Below are 13663 nucleotides of genomic sequence, written 5' to 3' on the forward strand. Positions count from 1 at the left end.
AAGTGTAGTTCCTCTTGAAACAAAGTTTCTGTTCTACAGACACACTTACTTTTCAGTTCTGTTAAAATAAAAGACTGCTTTTATCACAATCTGGACATTCAGTAGCAACATTGTTTATTTTTAAGCCAAATCTCTTTCTGTGTGTCATGCTGATATTTCAGGTACATAAATGAGTGAGAGATTTGATTATTGTTTAAAACCTTTCTGCCTACTTCATTTAAATGATTACTTCGGAAAAAATCCTGGCTAAAAGCTGTATTAACAGAGAATATAGCCTATAGTTGTGAAAACGGGAAGCAGGAGAGGGAGAGGGACACATGGTCCCTGGGAAGCAGGAATGGAGGGGGACACTGCTCTTGGCTGGGAGGCAAAGCTGCTCTTCAAGCTTGTGTGGTTCTGGGGAAAGTTTTCACATTTTCCTGCTGCTGTCATCCCTGCGTCCTCACAGCAGGGGTGACATTGTCCCACTGCACAGGAGAATTGGCTTCAGGTTCCTTCACCAAGACTGAACTCAAACATGAGGGGTTACCTTCTTCAGAGTACAACAACCTTTGTTAAACCTTTTCATCTAAGAGTGTAACTAATTTAATTCAAAGTTAGTTCTTGCAAGAATAAACTATGGGGGTTTGTCTATCAAATGTTTCAAGTATAAAACCTTTATAGAATGGTATATAATCTTTTTTTAAAAGAATAATATAAATACATTTAGGTAGGCAGCTGTGATGTCAAGAAATTTTTTGCACCAAAGGCAAAATAAGATTTTGTTTTGATGACTGCCATAGAATTTATATTAACAAACTACAAACCATTCTATGTCATTTTTGTTGTACTGAATGTTAGGAAAAAAATTACAGTAGTTAGTACCTAGGAAAAAAAATATCACACCAAAACTTTTACACAATGTCACAACTTAGTGTGCTAATGAAACTCAACCTGTAGTTAGAAATAGAAACAAACCACACCATGATAATGAATACAAGCTCTGCAATAATATAAGCCAGCAATGTGATAGAACAATTAGAATACTTATAAAATAAGAATGTGCATATTCAGTCATTTGCCCCCTGTTGTTTCTGCAGATCTACATCAGTCTGTGGAGTGGTAAGAGTCACTGCCTTTGGAGGCCTCAGAGATGTGCACATGTTCCTAAAACAGTTCACGATCAGCAGGGACTGTGTTTACCTGAGAATAAATAAATGTGATGAGCTGACAGCTGTTTTGCTATTGCTTATGATCCTGATCTATATACACAGGCACAGTGGCTGTATAGTACATTCAGTATCTGGTGATTATATTCTAAAAGTGAATCCATTTACAGGAGAGGCTGGTATGAGATAACGTGTCTTCATGGTGGATCGGTTTTGGGAGAGATTTGATCTCAACAGTTCTTTAAGACAGTAAAGCAGAGCTGCCATTAATTTCAAAAACACTGTGTTGTAATATCAGATATACTTGGCCAGATGCAGAGAAAAAGTTCTGAAGAAAAGTGATATTTTGGGTATGCAGATAATGGCTATTGCTTTGTCTTTAGTGAATGTGAACTGGCTCATTCAGAGAATGTTTTGATACTTTTTACTCTGCTTCCTTTTCTGGCTTGGCTTCTGCTTCCACTTCTACCTCTTCAAATTCCTCCACATCTGCAGTGGCGTCCTGGTACTGTTGGTACTCGGACACGAGGTCATTGGTGTTACCTTCTGCTTCAGAAAACTCCATCTCATCCATGCCTTCCCCCGTGTACCAGTGGAGAAAGGCTTTCCTTCTGAACATGGCCGAGAACTGTTCAGACACCCTGATGAAGAGCTCCTGGATGGCCGTGTTATTGCCAATAAACGTGGCTGCCATCTTCAGCCCTCGCGGCGGGATGTCGCACACGGCCACTTTGACGTTGTTAGGGATCCACTCCACAAAGTAGGAGCTGTTCTTGGTCTGGATAGACAGCAGCTGCTCGTCCACTTCCCTGGTGGACATTCTGCCCCTGAAGATGCAGGCGACGGTGAGGTAGCGCCCGCGGCGGGGGTCGCAGGCTGCCATCATGTTCCGAGCATCGAACATCTGCTGGGTGAGCTCTGGCACCGTCAGGGCCCGGTACTGCTGGCTGCCCCGAGCTGTCAGCGGGGCAAAGCCGGGCATGAAGAAGTGCAGGCGAGGAAAGGGCACCATGTTCACCGCCAGCTTCCGTAGATCCGCGTTCAGCTGGCCGGGGAAACGCAGCGAGGTGGTGACGCCGCTCATCGTTAGGGACACCAAGTGATTGAGGTCCCCATAGGTGGGATTGGTGAGCTTTAATGTCCTGAAGCATATATCATACAGAGCTTCGTTGTCAATGCAAAAGGTTTCATCTGTGTTCTCTATCAGCTGGTGGATGGAGAGGATGGCGTTGTAGGGCTCCACCACTGTGTCGGACACCTTGGGCGAGGGCACAACGCTGAAGGTGTTCATGATCCTGTCGGGATATTCCTCTCTGATCTTGTTGATGAGGAGCGTCCCCATGCCTGAGCCCGTGCCACCACCAAGGGAATGGATGAGCTGGAACCCCTGAAGGCAGTCACAGCTCTCACACTCGTTCCTGACCACATCCATGACGTTTTCAATCAGTTCAGCACCTTCTGTGTAATGGCCCTTGGCCCAGTTGTTGCCAGCACCTGAATTACCTGTGAACAGAATTACAGAAAGAACAGCCACAAAGTTAACTGGAGAATTTTGAAAGGACTTCCAAGGCCCTTTTGGGACAGTTGCCTGCAGTCAGTTTGCTGTCAGTGTACTGTACATACCATGGATAAAGTTGTCTGGTCGAAAGAGGGGCCCAATTCTGCTGGACCGGACACTGTCCATCGTCCCAGGCTCCAGGTCCACCAGGATGGAACGGGGCACGTATTTATGGGCTGGAACAAAACAAAATGAATGCAAACAATCACTGCTAGTGGTCAAAGAGACAGAAAGTCCAATCCACCTAGAGTTGTTTAAGCTTTTTGTGGGTTTTTAAATTACTTATTTTACCCTCCCTGTTGGCTCTGCTGAGCACTTACAATAAGCCTCATTGAAGTACACGTTAATTCGCTCCAGCTGCAGTGGTGAATCCCCTCGGTAGTTCCCAGTAATGTCAATCCCATGCTCCTCACCAAGCACCTCCCAGAACTGCAAAAGGAAAGAGGTACAGCACACTGAGAATGATTTATTTATTTTCAGCACATGTTCAGCACCAGCTCTGGGAACTGTGCCTGAAGTAGGGATGCTTTGCCATTTACTTACCGGATCAGAACAGGGACCCTTCTCTACCCCTCCCAAAAAAATTCAAGGGAAAAGTTTAGAAGACCATTTATGCTGCTTAGCTATGACCCATCCACTAATAGGTGGAGGCCCCCAATCTGTTCTCTTTATAGTAAAAGAAAATTGATGTTAGTTTAAAATTTTAAGTAATAGTTACTTCTCAGTATGAGCTTAACAAGAAGGTTGTGAGGATGTGGATTAGGAAGAGTTGCTTTGAGTCCTGTCATGCACAAGTGGGACCGTGGCACAACAAAGCTGGCATCATTGGGTAAATTTGTACGTGAACAAGCCTTTCCACAAACAGCTGCTGGTCCTAAATGTCCTATCTTGACACTCATATGGATGTGCTCTTGTGCTGGGCTCTTATCTGGGCAGCAGCCACAGCAGTGTTCATGCAGACACACCCACCTACTGTAATGACCAGGCTATTCTAATATTAAAGGTCTCCTGGGTTAGCATCCACTCCCATTTTGAGTGTACAAATACACCACTGTCAACAGGTGCATGTCCCATGCTCCATGTTCCATTAAAAGGAATCGAGGTTAGGTGTGGGAGAAGGGAGAAAGAACACAGCAGAACAATCCCTCAACTACCCCATGTCTTAATAGACCTCCCAGCCCAAAATAGATAATCTTTGGACAACTTCCTACTTATCAATAAAAAAAAAAAAAAAAAAAAAAAAAAAAAAAAAAAAAAAAAAAAGAAAAGTATGGACACAGCATAGTAATTGAGGGGTAATTTTACTCCTAGCCCAGAAAGTCAGCAATAGTGACTACTCCCTGTGTCACAGCATGCTACACAAAAATACTCCAAATGACACCTGTCTCTCACAGGAGGCCAGTGACACTTTGTGTCATTCTACACTTTAACACAGGCTATGCTGTTGATTAATATGATCTTATATGATCTTTAAGACCCCTTCCAACCCAAACCATTGTATGATTCTGTGATATTGAAGAATAAAATGTGGCAGAGCTGCTGCATGGCTGAACTAAAGTACCAGCAATACAACTTCACAGCCCTGGAATTATTGGCTCTGTCACTTGCCCCAGTATCTTGCAGAGTATGTGAGTTCCCCCTGGGAATAGGAGTCCCAGCAGGAATGCTCTGGTGCACCTGTAATCACTGGGCCACAGTTATTGCAAATGAACATTACATGTAAAGGAAGAAATCCAGCTTTTGCCTTTCATACCAAAATACTCATGTTCCCTGCTAACATGCCATGCTTCCCACCACGGAGTTACAAGGTAATTGTCCCCCCAAAAGTCCCCATCCATTGATGATGTGTGACCTGCTACCTCTGATCTCCTGCTAATAATGAGTGTTGAAAAGAGACCTTACCTTGGATCCAATTTGGTTCCCACACTGGCCAATCTGCAGGTGCACGATTTCACGCATTTTGTGTGGCTCAGACCTGTCGGTGGCTACAACCTTGCCCAGGCTCTCCAGCACCCCAGAACAAGCCCTCTGCCTGCTGCTCTATCAGCTACACCCAGCACAGCCCGGCCCAGGGGCCCTTTTATACCCCAGGGACTGTCACTCAGCCAGCCAGGGGAGTAGCCAGCCCCAGGCACTGCAGCAGGAGCCAAGGGCCTCTTCACTGCCTGGGTACAGGTACAACAGCACAGGTGCACCACTGAGTGGCTTGGAAAGCAGCACTGTCACATGTACCCTTTCCCAGTTGTCTGTGCAGCAGTGTGGTGCATGAATATATGTGCATATTCTGTTTGTGTTGCATTATTTTATATTACACATAATATATATACAAATATATGTGCATATGTAGAGATTATAGCCCAAAGTGAGTGATCTCAATTTATTAAGCACATGTGCTTCTGCCACATAATTTAAATTTTAACATCATATGAGTCATAGAGGACAACACCCATGACAAAAATGGTAAAAACTTGTGAGCAGGAGCCTCCTATAATCACAACATGCAGTTCATTGCAAGGCAAATTCCAGTTCACTAACAAGCATCATTCCTGATGTTTGACTACATGAAGGAGGGGAACAGGAGCAGGAACAAAAAATACTTTGGAACACATAAAAATAACACTGTACTCTCAATGATGCCTCATCCTTAAATACTTATAGGAATCCATCATCTTTAGCCAAAACTTGAACTAACTTGTGACTAACTTGCACAGATGCTCTTTCTCCCTCTCTCTCTCTCTTCATTTCCTGACATTAAGAAATACAGCATTTCTAATTTTCTTGATTTCTTATATCTCAGATGTACTTCAGAACTTGCCAGCAAAATGCTAGAGGTGAAAACCCCGTTTCACTGAAGGTCTCTGAAGTGAACAGTAACATTCACTGAGTGAAACATCTTCCTGTGCTAAAGGAAACGACGTGAGGCAGAACAAAACACAGCACAGTCATGTTTGGCTGCTGATAACCAGGACCAATATCACTGAGCAGCAGAAACCCAGGGTAAGATGACTTCTGGAAGCCTAGAGCAGTTTCATGACATGTCAAATGACTGTCACGGCCTTGCAATTGTTCCTTTTAAGGATGGGGAAAGGAACTATAATTAGGAAAGCACCTTAAATTATTTAGCATAAAATGGTGACAGTGGAAGGGCTTGACTCACTGAACGTAACCACTCAAACACTTTGTGGGTTGCTAGAGATAAGGGATTTCTGAGCTTCCATATGGTTCCAGAAGAAAAATCAGCTTGTTCCAGGCTTCCCCTCCACTTGATGACTTCCACTTCTCCCACCAGCCACTGAAGGAACAGACAACTGCTCCTAACACAGAGTTCAGCACCAGAAGTGCATTGTGAAAAAATAGAGAGCAAGCATCCGTCACCCTCTGCCATGCTATGAGCATCCTGAGTAGGGAGCAATAAAAGGAAGACTTCAAATGCAGGTAGATTCATTTTGTTTCCTTAAAACACAAGCATTTTATAATTTTCCAAAAGATAAATATTCTCTAAGCTATTCAGTTTACCCAGCAAGACACACAAAATATTTTGTTCCATTGCCACATTGTCAATATCAAATACTAAATAAATACAATATTTAAAAATACATTTATATTAATTTATAAAAATATAAATCAATAAAAATATGCAATAAATTAATATAAATTAAAAAGATCAGCTTAGGAAGAGGCTGAAGGTGCTAATTCACTGTCCAGAAAATTTGACAAAATCATTTCAGCAGTAAATATATTCACTGAGCACATCTCACAAGGAAAGGGGGAAAAGGGAAGTAAAGGAAATATGCAATCACTCAATAGGTGTTTTTCCTCTTGCTGAAAATAGCTCCCTAGGATCATGTGCCTCCTCTGAAGCGCTTCCTTATAGAGCCTTAAAAATTCTGGCACATGACAGCAGGTAGCTGAGATGCTTTGTAAAGCGGATGTGGGCTTGGGTTTCTTTTCCCTCTCCTTCCCATCTGCATTTCTGTGAACCTCTAAGTCTGACTTTATCCCAAACCCGGCCTAGGAGGGGCTGCTTCTGTGTAGATTTAGTTGCAGGCCGGTCTCTGCTCAGCCCAGAGAAGCCCCAGGCTTGTTAACAGCCCGAGGCACTTCCCAGCACAGCCGCGGCACACGTGCAGCTGCAGATTAGCAGAGAGAGGCTCCGGGGAGAGAGGGGCTGTGCTGCATGGGCCGGCTCACGGGGACTTTTGGCACTGGGAGATTAGGAGCAGCCTGGGTACTGGGCACAGCTATTGCAGCTGTCCCACAGTGCCTGTTATCAGGCTGCTCACTGCTTCCAGATACCACAGCCCTGCTGATGGGCTTGAGCTGAGACCACAAAGACGCCAGGCTTTTGTGGTTGCTGGGCTTTTTGTTGTTGCTTTTGTTTTCTTGGTTGATTTTTGGGTTTTTTTAACACTATCCCAAATAAATATGCATGTGCAAGGAGGCATTCTGGGATACTCTTTTTTTGTGGTTTGCTTGGGAGGAACCGGCTTTTCAGAGTAGCAGAGGAGGCTGTTGAGAGGAAATCCTATTCAGTTTGAGATAAGCCTGGCTACAGGCCATCAGATAATTTTACAGAGATCTGTGAATGGCTACCAGACAAGCTGATGCAAGTCTTAACTAACCTGGGCTAGCTGAATCACCCTTAGGAATGATACCAAAAAACACTGCATTCAACTCACAGGCTCATTCGTGCTCTGCTGTTCCTTTTGGTGCGTTGGTTCTCTGTGCCTCAGTTTCTCTATTCAGTGTGGCGCTAATAAACCTCAGGCCCTCTACAAAAAGTGCTGAAAGCTAAGGAAGAGAAGCTAGAAGGGGAGAATTGTCTGTGGTTTACTAAATCAGTTTATCAAACATGAAAGCTTCTAGCTAACGTAAGAAAAAGAGACTGGTAATCCTTTCACACAGTCACTAGAAGCTTCTACAGGAAAATTAGAAAACTATTTTTACTATTGACTAAATCTTCTAGCAAATAACAAAGAACTTTCAGATGTTCAAACCCTAAGGAGCAGCCTAGAAAATGGAAACAGGCCTGTGTTCCTTTGCTAATTGTAGCATTAAAGGGCTTGAGAAATCCAGAACTTGGGACTAGGAAAAAAACAACCACCAAACAAAAACCAGTCACAGCCGCTGGCCACAGTCTAGCACAATGCTGAGGTGTTAGGCTAAAGGTGAAGAAACCTGTAACAGGGCCTGTCCCACATACAAGTCCTCTTCTCACAACCCATGTGACCAAATTTTTGAGCTGGAAACGTCACTGGGGGCTGGGAAGGCGGGATCTGAGTTTGTTCCTCGTCCCCAAGGGATCCATCAGACACCCTGAGGCGGCACCGAGGGGGGCGCAGGGCTGTCCCGCTGTCCCCGCCGGCCGCAGGTGAGCGCGGCCCGGCCCGGCCCGGCCCCGCCCGTCCCTCCGCTCCTCCCCTTCCCTCCCTCACGCCGCCCTTAAACCCCGGTGCGGCCGCATCCCGGGCACTGCCGCTGTCCCGGCATGGCCACGCCGCTCCAGCCCCTCATCCCGCTCCTGCTGCTCTGCGGCTGCCTCTGCCCGCCCGCCCGCGCCGGGCTCTACTTCAGGGAAGGGCAGCACTGCTACAGACCGGCCCCGCGCAAGGCGCCCGGCCTCAGGTGAGCTTCGGTCCCTGGAGCCCTCCCGGCTCGCGGGGCGGAGAGGAGCGCTGGGAAGGGCTGGGCAGGCACAGCCGGGGCTCGGGAGGCGGTTCGGGGTGCCCGGGGGTGGGGGGGTTCGGAGTGCCCGGGGGGAGGGTTCGGGGTGAGGGTTCGGGGTGCCCGGGGAGGGTTCGAGGTGCCCAGGGGATGGGGGGGTTTGGGGTGCCCGGGGCGGTGGTTTGGGGTGCTCGGGGGTGGGTGGGTTCGGGGTGCCCGGGGGGTGGTTCGGGGTGCCCGGGGGTGGGTGGGTTCGGGGTGCCCGGGGGTGGGTGGGTTCGGGGTGCCCGGGGGGGGGGGGTCGGGGCCGCTCCGGCCGTGCCGGGTCCGGGGGGGGGGGGGCGGTCACGAGACCTCGGTGCCGGAGCGGTCACGCCGCGGTCACGTGACCCCGCCGGACCCTGGCGGGCTCGCTGTGAAACTCGGTGAAATCCGTGGGTTTGTGGGTTTTTTTTTGTTTTGTTTTGTTTTGAATACCCGCCCGTCGTGCTCCGGGGGATGCCGGCGCTGCCTCCTCACCCCGTCCCCCCGCAGGACCTACCCCCGCCCGCACGAGTACCTGGACGTGTCGGCGCTGCCGCAGAGCTGGGACTGGAGGAACGTGAATGGGGTGAATTACGCCAGCACCACTCGGAACCAGCACATCCCCCAGTACTGCGGGTCCTGCTGGGCCCACGGCAGCACCAGCGCCTTGGCAGGTACCCTCGGGCTCACCTGGCGGGCTGGCTCCCCACTGGAATCGGGAGTTTTCAGGAAGCAAAGGAAGTTTAGCTTCAAGTTACTGGCAGCTGGTATAAGGTGCTAAATCACTGCAGTGACTAACGGCTGAGATGTCTGTGAATACACCAGAACAGTGGGAATGCCCAAGGGGAAGGCAAGGAGGGTTGGTTTCAATACAAAAAACAACCTTATCCAAAGGCAGCAAGGGGGGAATGCTGGTGTGTGGTTAAAAACCTGTTTGCAGAAGGAATGTGGCCATAGCTCCTCCCAAACTGCTCTTTAGGTCCTGGGGTAAGAGATGGGGTTTCTGCCTCCCCTCAGAGGTGTGGTGATGGCAGCAGCAGAAGCAAAAGAGTTGTCAGGTCTCCTTCCCCCTTCTGGTACCTCTCCTTACCCCTTGTGGTACTACAGCAGGGGCTCTCCAGCCATGCTGGCAATGAGGAAATGTGGGGTATTTGCTGCAGGAGCCCTGTCATTCCATGAACTGACCATCGCAGCAGACACATAAGTCTGATTTCAGCCTTTTTCTTAGTCACGAGGAAGTAGTGGTTTGCTACAGATGGAGAAGTAGTGGCTCTAGAGAGAATGCATGATTTGCATGCAACAGTTATGTGCTGGAGAAGCACCACTTGCACAGGGAGGCTGTAGGAAAATTACCTGTGAAGGAGAAACAGAGGAAACTGGGGAGAAGGGGGAAGATAAAGCAGGTGTGAGCAGACAGCAGGAATCATGCAGCATACAAGGATGTGGGCATGTATGACACCTGCCAGGGTGGAGTAAAGTACTGGGATAGGTAAAATACAGCAACTTGCAGGAAGATTAGGCTGGAATGATAGCTCCCTGTTCTGTCAAGTTTATTTGAATGTTGTTGGTCCTAATAGGATTTAAAGTACTACAGTGGCATCAGTTAAGTCTGTTAATGCAGAAAAGCAGTTTATAAATACTTGTCAGGAAGCTTTTCCGCCAAGTAAGCTTCTTGTTTCTGACAGAAGAAGGCAGCAGGGTGGTGGTGCCTGTCTGAGATGGCAGAAAAACAGTGAGGTGCTGATGTAACAGCAAGGAGATAACTGTGAAAGCTTTCTCCTACATTGAGATGGGCTCACAGAGCCAGCAGCCTGGGCTCCATGGGCTTATGTTTATGCATGAGCTTATACATAAATCTCTACTCCTGTAAAAGATACTGCTCAGAGCTGTTTTTATGATGTGTATTTGAAAACTCTTTGCTGTCAAAGTCAGGAAACAGGTCTAGAAGTTTTCAGAAGCTGTGGCTTGAATTAAAAAAGGTTTAGTGCTCTTCAAGGCTTTAGACAGATCTTGCTCATCTCCCTGTTTTTGCTGAGTTTTTAATGGAAAAACCCCTCCTAATGGAAACCCACAATAATAACTCACCTCTGGTTTGAATTAGGTCATGCTGTGTTCCTCACTGCAGACAGCAGAGGCTTTTCCAACCACAAGTGCTGCTGTCTGCAGCCACTTACGGGCTCAATGAAGAGGAGACAGTTTCAAAACCAGTTGCAATGTGTAGCCACCCTCATATTCCAGCAACAAACGCCACTTTCTTATCCTTACAGACCGAATCAACATCAAGAGGAAAGGTGCTTGGCCCTCTGCCTACCTGTCTGTGCAGAACGTCATCGACTGCGCTGACGCCGGCTCCTGCGAGGGCGGGGACCACTCCAGGGTCTGGATGTACGCCCACGACCACGGCATCCCCGACGAGACCTGCAACAACTACCAAGCCAAGGATCAAAGTAGGATGTCTCTGCTTTGCTGGAGGATTTCTTCCCAGGTTCAGCAGATCGTAGTGTGCTTAAAAAAAAAAAAATGTTTTGGGTTTTCAGAGTACTGGTTCCTGCTGTTTGGCTGACAGAACAGGTTTTATTTACGGGCCTGTGTGTCTCCTGCTCCAGACAGCACTAAATCATGCTCAGGCAAGTTTGCACAGCTGAGTTGTTTTAACTTAATCTCTTAAATCTGTGACACACAATCTCTAATGTACTGAAATATTTACAAGTGTCACCTCGAGCTGAACAAAGGAGGAATTTAACCTTTGGTCATGTATGACTGGAATGGTTTCTCTATGTCCTCAACAAAGTATTTATACCTGTGAAGTAAAGAACAGTAAGTGGTGATAATAGGGACTTTAAATGTGGTTTCCAGAAAATAATTGAGTTCACCAGAGAGAATATGTATTAATAATTACTCTGAAGTTATTAGTATCTGCCTCAATTAAATTATAAAAGCTCAGTGTCCTACAGTCACTTCACTTGAAGAAAAATACCTTCCTACAGATTACCTCCAGTGGTAATCTCGCCTTTGTTTTACAGAGTGTAAGAAGTTCAACCAGTGTGGAACTTGTGTCACTTTTGGAGAATGCCATGTGATCAAGAACTACACTCTCTGGAAAGTTGCTGACTATGGGTCTGTCAGTGGAAGAGAAAAAATGATGGCAGAAATCTACACTAATGGACCAATTAGGTAAAAAAAAAAAGATACATGAAACTCAGTGTGCATTTTCACTCTAGCACGTGTCAGCAGCTCTGCACTAACATGCAGGTTTTAGTTTGCATATAAACTGAGATCAGAATTCCAAGATGCAAGAAAACCAGCTGGTTTTTAGCCAGGCCCCTGCCCTGATCCCCTTGTATGAAACCTTCTCTCTCTGTTTTCTTGCAGCTGTGGCATAATGGCTACTGAAAAGCTGGATGCCTACACAGGGGGGCTGTACACAGAGTACAACCCTGCACCTACAGTGAATCACATCGTCTCTGTGGCTGGCTGGGGAGTGGAAAATGGGACAGAATATTGGATAGTTCGTAACTCCTGGGGCGAGCCCTGGGTAAGGAGACATGGGAACACACTTCTGGCTTTGGAGGGTGGGGTTTGTCACTTGCAAAACTACAGCCTGTGGATATAAAACTGAAACTTTCTTTGAACTAGAACACAGTTTAAAAATGACACCCAGCCAATCTGGAGACAAGGATATTTGGCCAAAGCTATTTGAGTAATGTCAACTCTATCTCAAATTCTACCTCTCAAGGATGTGCAGCTCCTGTTAAGGGCAACTGTAAATTGCTGTTAGTTGTAGACAAAAATCCAGTCACGTACCTGGACTGGATGAGTGGGATGTCAATTCACCAAAGCAGGTTGCCTCATGACTCCAGGGTTACACTTCAGCTTGAGTGAATTCCTCCATTCACTTAAATCACTCATCTTTGGCAGACAGAACAGACTCACCAACACACAATTTCTACAGTTGTTTCCTAATTTACAATGCAAATTAAATCCTTTACAGGGTGAAAGAGGGTGGCTGAGGATTGTGACCAGTGCCTATAAGGGTGGAAGAGGAGCAGACTACAATCTAGCTATTGAAGAGGACTGTACATATGGAGATCCTATACTGCCTTGATTCTACGTGGTACAGCTTTGTGTTTAGGTACTTTGTTTGGAAGCTTCCCAGCACAACCTCCTCTTGTTTAAAGAATAGCCTAAGACTCCTTCACAGTTCAACACCATCAGGCAGTTCTGCAAAATTAGCCCAGATGCAACACACAATGCCTTCAGAAAATACAGAACTGCCCTAATTTTATCTACATCTTGAAGTAATTCACCCATGAAGGAGTTGACTACCTTGATGCACAGTATGAAAATCACACTGACAATCACAGAACATGTACATGTAAACGCCTATTTTTTTAAATAAAAACAAATAATGTAGATGTACTGGAAAAGTATACTCAATATTTGGGTCTAGAACTTCTTTTAAATTCTGTGACAGTACTGACCAAATATGTTGCAATGATGCAAAAGCCATGGTAACTCTGGACATTGTAAATTAAAAATATTAAACCCTGTTTTTCTTGACCTTCTGGTGAAACAGTGCTGTTGGAATTCTTAAATAATGAAGTTGCTTTTATCCACTAAAATTACATAATGGGAATTACGTTAACTAAGAGACAGTCTAAACACTTCTTATTTAATTAGTCTTGTCTTTGCTCAAATTTCTTAATATGTGACTGTGCCCTTTCTCTCCTAAAGAGAAAATTGCCATAATGCAGAATTCCTCACTAATATGACAAATCAGTGCCATATCAGATGTTACTACGTGGAAGTGCTGATTTAATAAACAGGCTTTTTCTCTTACATGACTGGGTATTTACTATAAGAGCTTATTAATAGAGGTGTGTGGTTGTCTCCACCTTGATGGTGCTGCTTTCACTGGTCTTTTTCTTTGGGAAGGCCTGATGGACAATTTTATACAGCAATGGTGCTGGTTCAAACAACTGGGTATGAACAGGACCACAGCATCACAAAGGGTTTAACAAATTAAAAATCATCTACAGAGGAACTGTTTAGAGGAAGTGATACCAAGCAGAACATAGGAAAATAAAAATAAACCTTGTTTAAACTGCTGGCAAAGCTGCAGTGGACACAGAGCAAACTGCTCTTATCACCAAGAGCTTGTACAGGGCTGTACCCTAAATTGATTTTCTATAGAGTGAATAATTTGTTGTTAATTCTACAGTTTACTTAAACTACAAAAACTAGGTCTCAAATTTTTAAATTGTGAGAG

General features: G+C 45.8%; 2 protein-coding genes across 4 annotated transcripts; one reads left to right on the top strand and one right to left on the bottom strand.

Annotated features, from left to right (window-relative positions):
* Positions 1–2: 2 nt before the first annotated feature.
* TUBB1 (tubulin beta 1 class VI) lies at positions 3–8513 on the bottom strand. Of its 3 annotated transcripts, XM_053958957.1 has the most exons (5): positions 8304–8513; positions 7386–7511; positions 3027–3135; positions 2772–2882; positions 3–2651 (listed from the first exon to the last, which is right to left on the bottom strand). In XM_053958957.1, the coding sequence occupies exons 4-5, from the start codon at positions 2830–2832 to the stop codon at positions 1573–1575; spliced, it is 1140 nt and encodes a 379-aa protein (XP_053814932.1). In that variant the 5' UTR covers positions 2833–2882; positions 3027–3135; positions 7386–7511; positions 8304–8513; the 3' UTR covers positions 3–1572. The 3 variants fall into 3 exon arrangements, with proteins under 3 accessions (XP_053814932.1, XP_053814934.1, XP_053814931.1); XM_053958959.1 differs by lacking the exon at positions 7386–7511; XM_053958956.1 differs by lacking the exons at positions 7386–7511; positions 8304–8513 and adding an exon at positions 4609–4828.
* Positions 7525–13233, top strand: CTSZ (cathepsin Z). Its single transcript, XM_053958960.1, has 6 exons — positions 7525–8331; positions 8905–9068; positions 10662–10841; positions 11418–11568; positions 11767–11929; positions 12386–13233. Exons 1-6 carry the CDS (start codon positions 8195–8197, stop codon positions 12497–12499), a joined length of 909 nt encoding a protein of 302 aa, XP_053814935.1. The 5' UTR covers positions 7525–8194; the 3' UTR covers positions 12500–13233.
* Positions 13234–13663: the final 430 nt, after the last annotated feature.

Source organism: Vidua chalybeata, chromosome 17 (genome assembly GCF_026979565.1).
Source record: "Vidua chalybeata isolate OUT-0048 chromosome 17, bVidCha1 merged haplotype, whole genome shotgun sequence".
NCBI classification, from domain to species: Eukaryota; Metazoa; Chordata; class Aves; order Passeriformes; family Viduidae; genus Vidua; species Vidua chalybeata.

Excerpts from the sequence above, each read along its gene's own strand:
- TUBB1 (XM_053958956.1), bottom strand. The coding sequence starts at position 4,665 with ATGCGTGAAATCGTGCACCTGCAGATTGGCCAGTGTGGGAACCAAATT. Across the intron at positions 2,883-3,026 it reads GTACTTCAATGAGGCTTATT|CCCATAAATACGTGCCCCGT; the intron begins GTAAGTGCTCAG and ends GTTTTGTTCCAG. Across the intron at positions 2,652-2,771 it reads ACCAGACAACTTTATCCATG|GTAATTCAGGTGCTGGCAAC; the intron begins GTATGTACAGTA and ends TTCTGTTCACAG.
- CTSZ (XM_053958960.1), top strand. The coding sequence starts at position 8,195 with ATGGCCACGCCGCTCCAGCCCCTCATCCCGCTCCTGCTGCTCTGCGGC. Across the intron at positions 8,332-8,904 it reads CGCAAGGCGCCCGGCCTCAG|GACCTACCCCCGCCCGCACG; the intron begins GTGAGCTTCGGT and ends GTCCCCCCGCAG. Across the intron at positions 10,842-11,417 it reads CTACCAAGCCAAGGATCAAA|AGTGTAAGAAGTTCAACCAG; the intron begins GTAGGATGTCTC and ends TTTGTTTTACAG.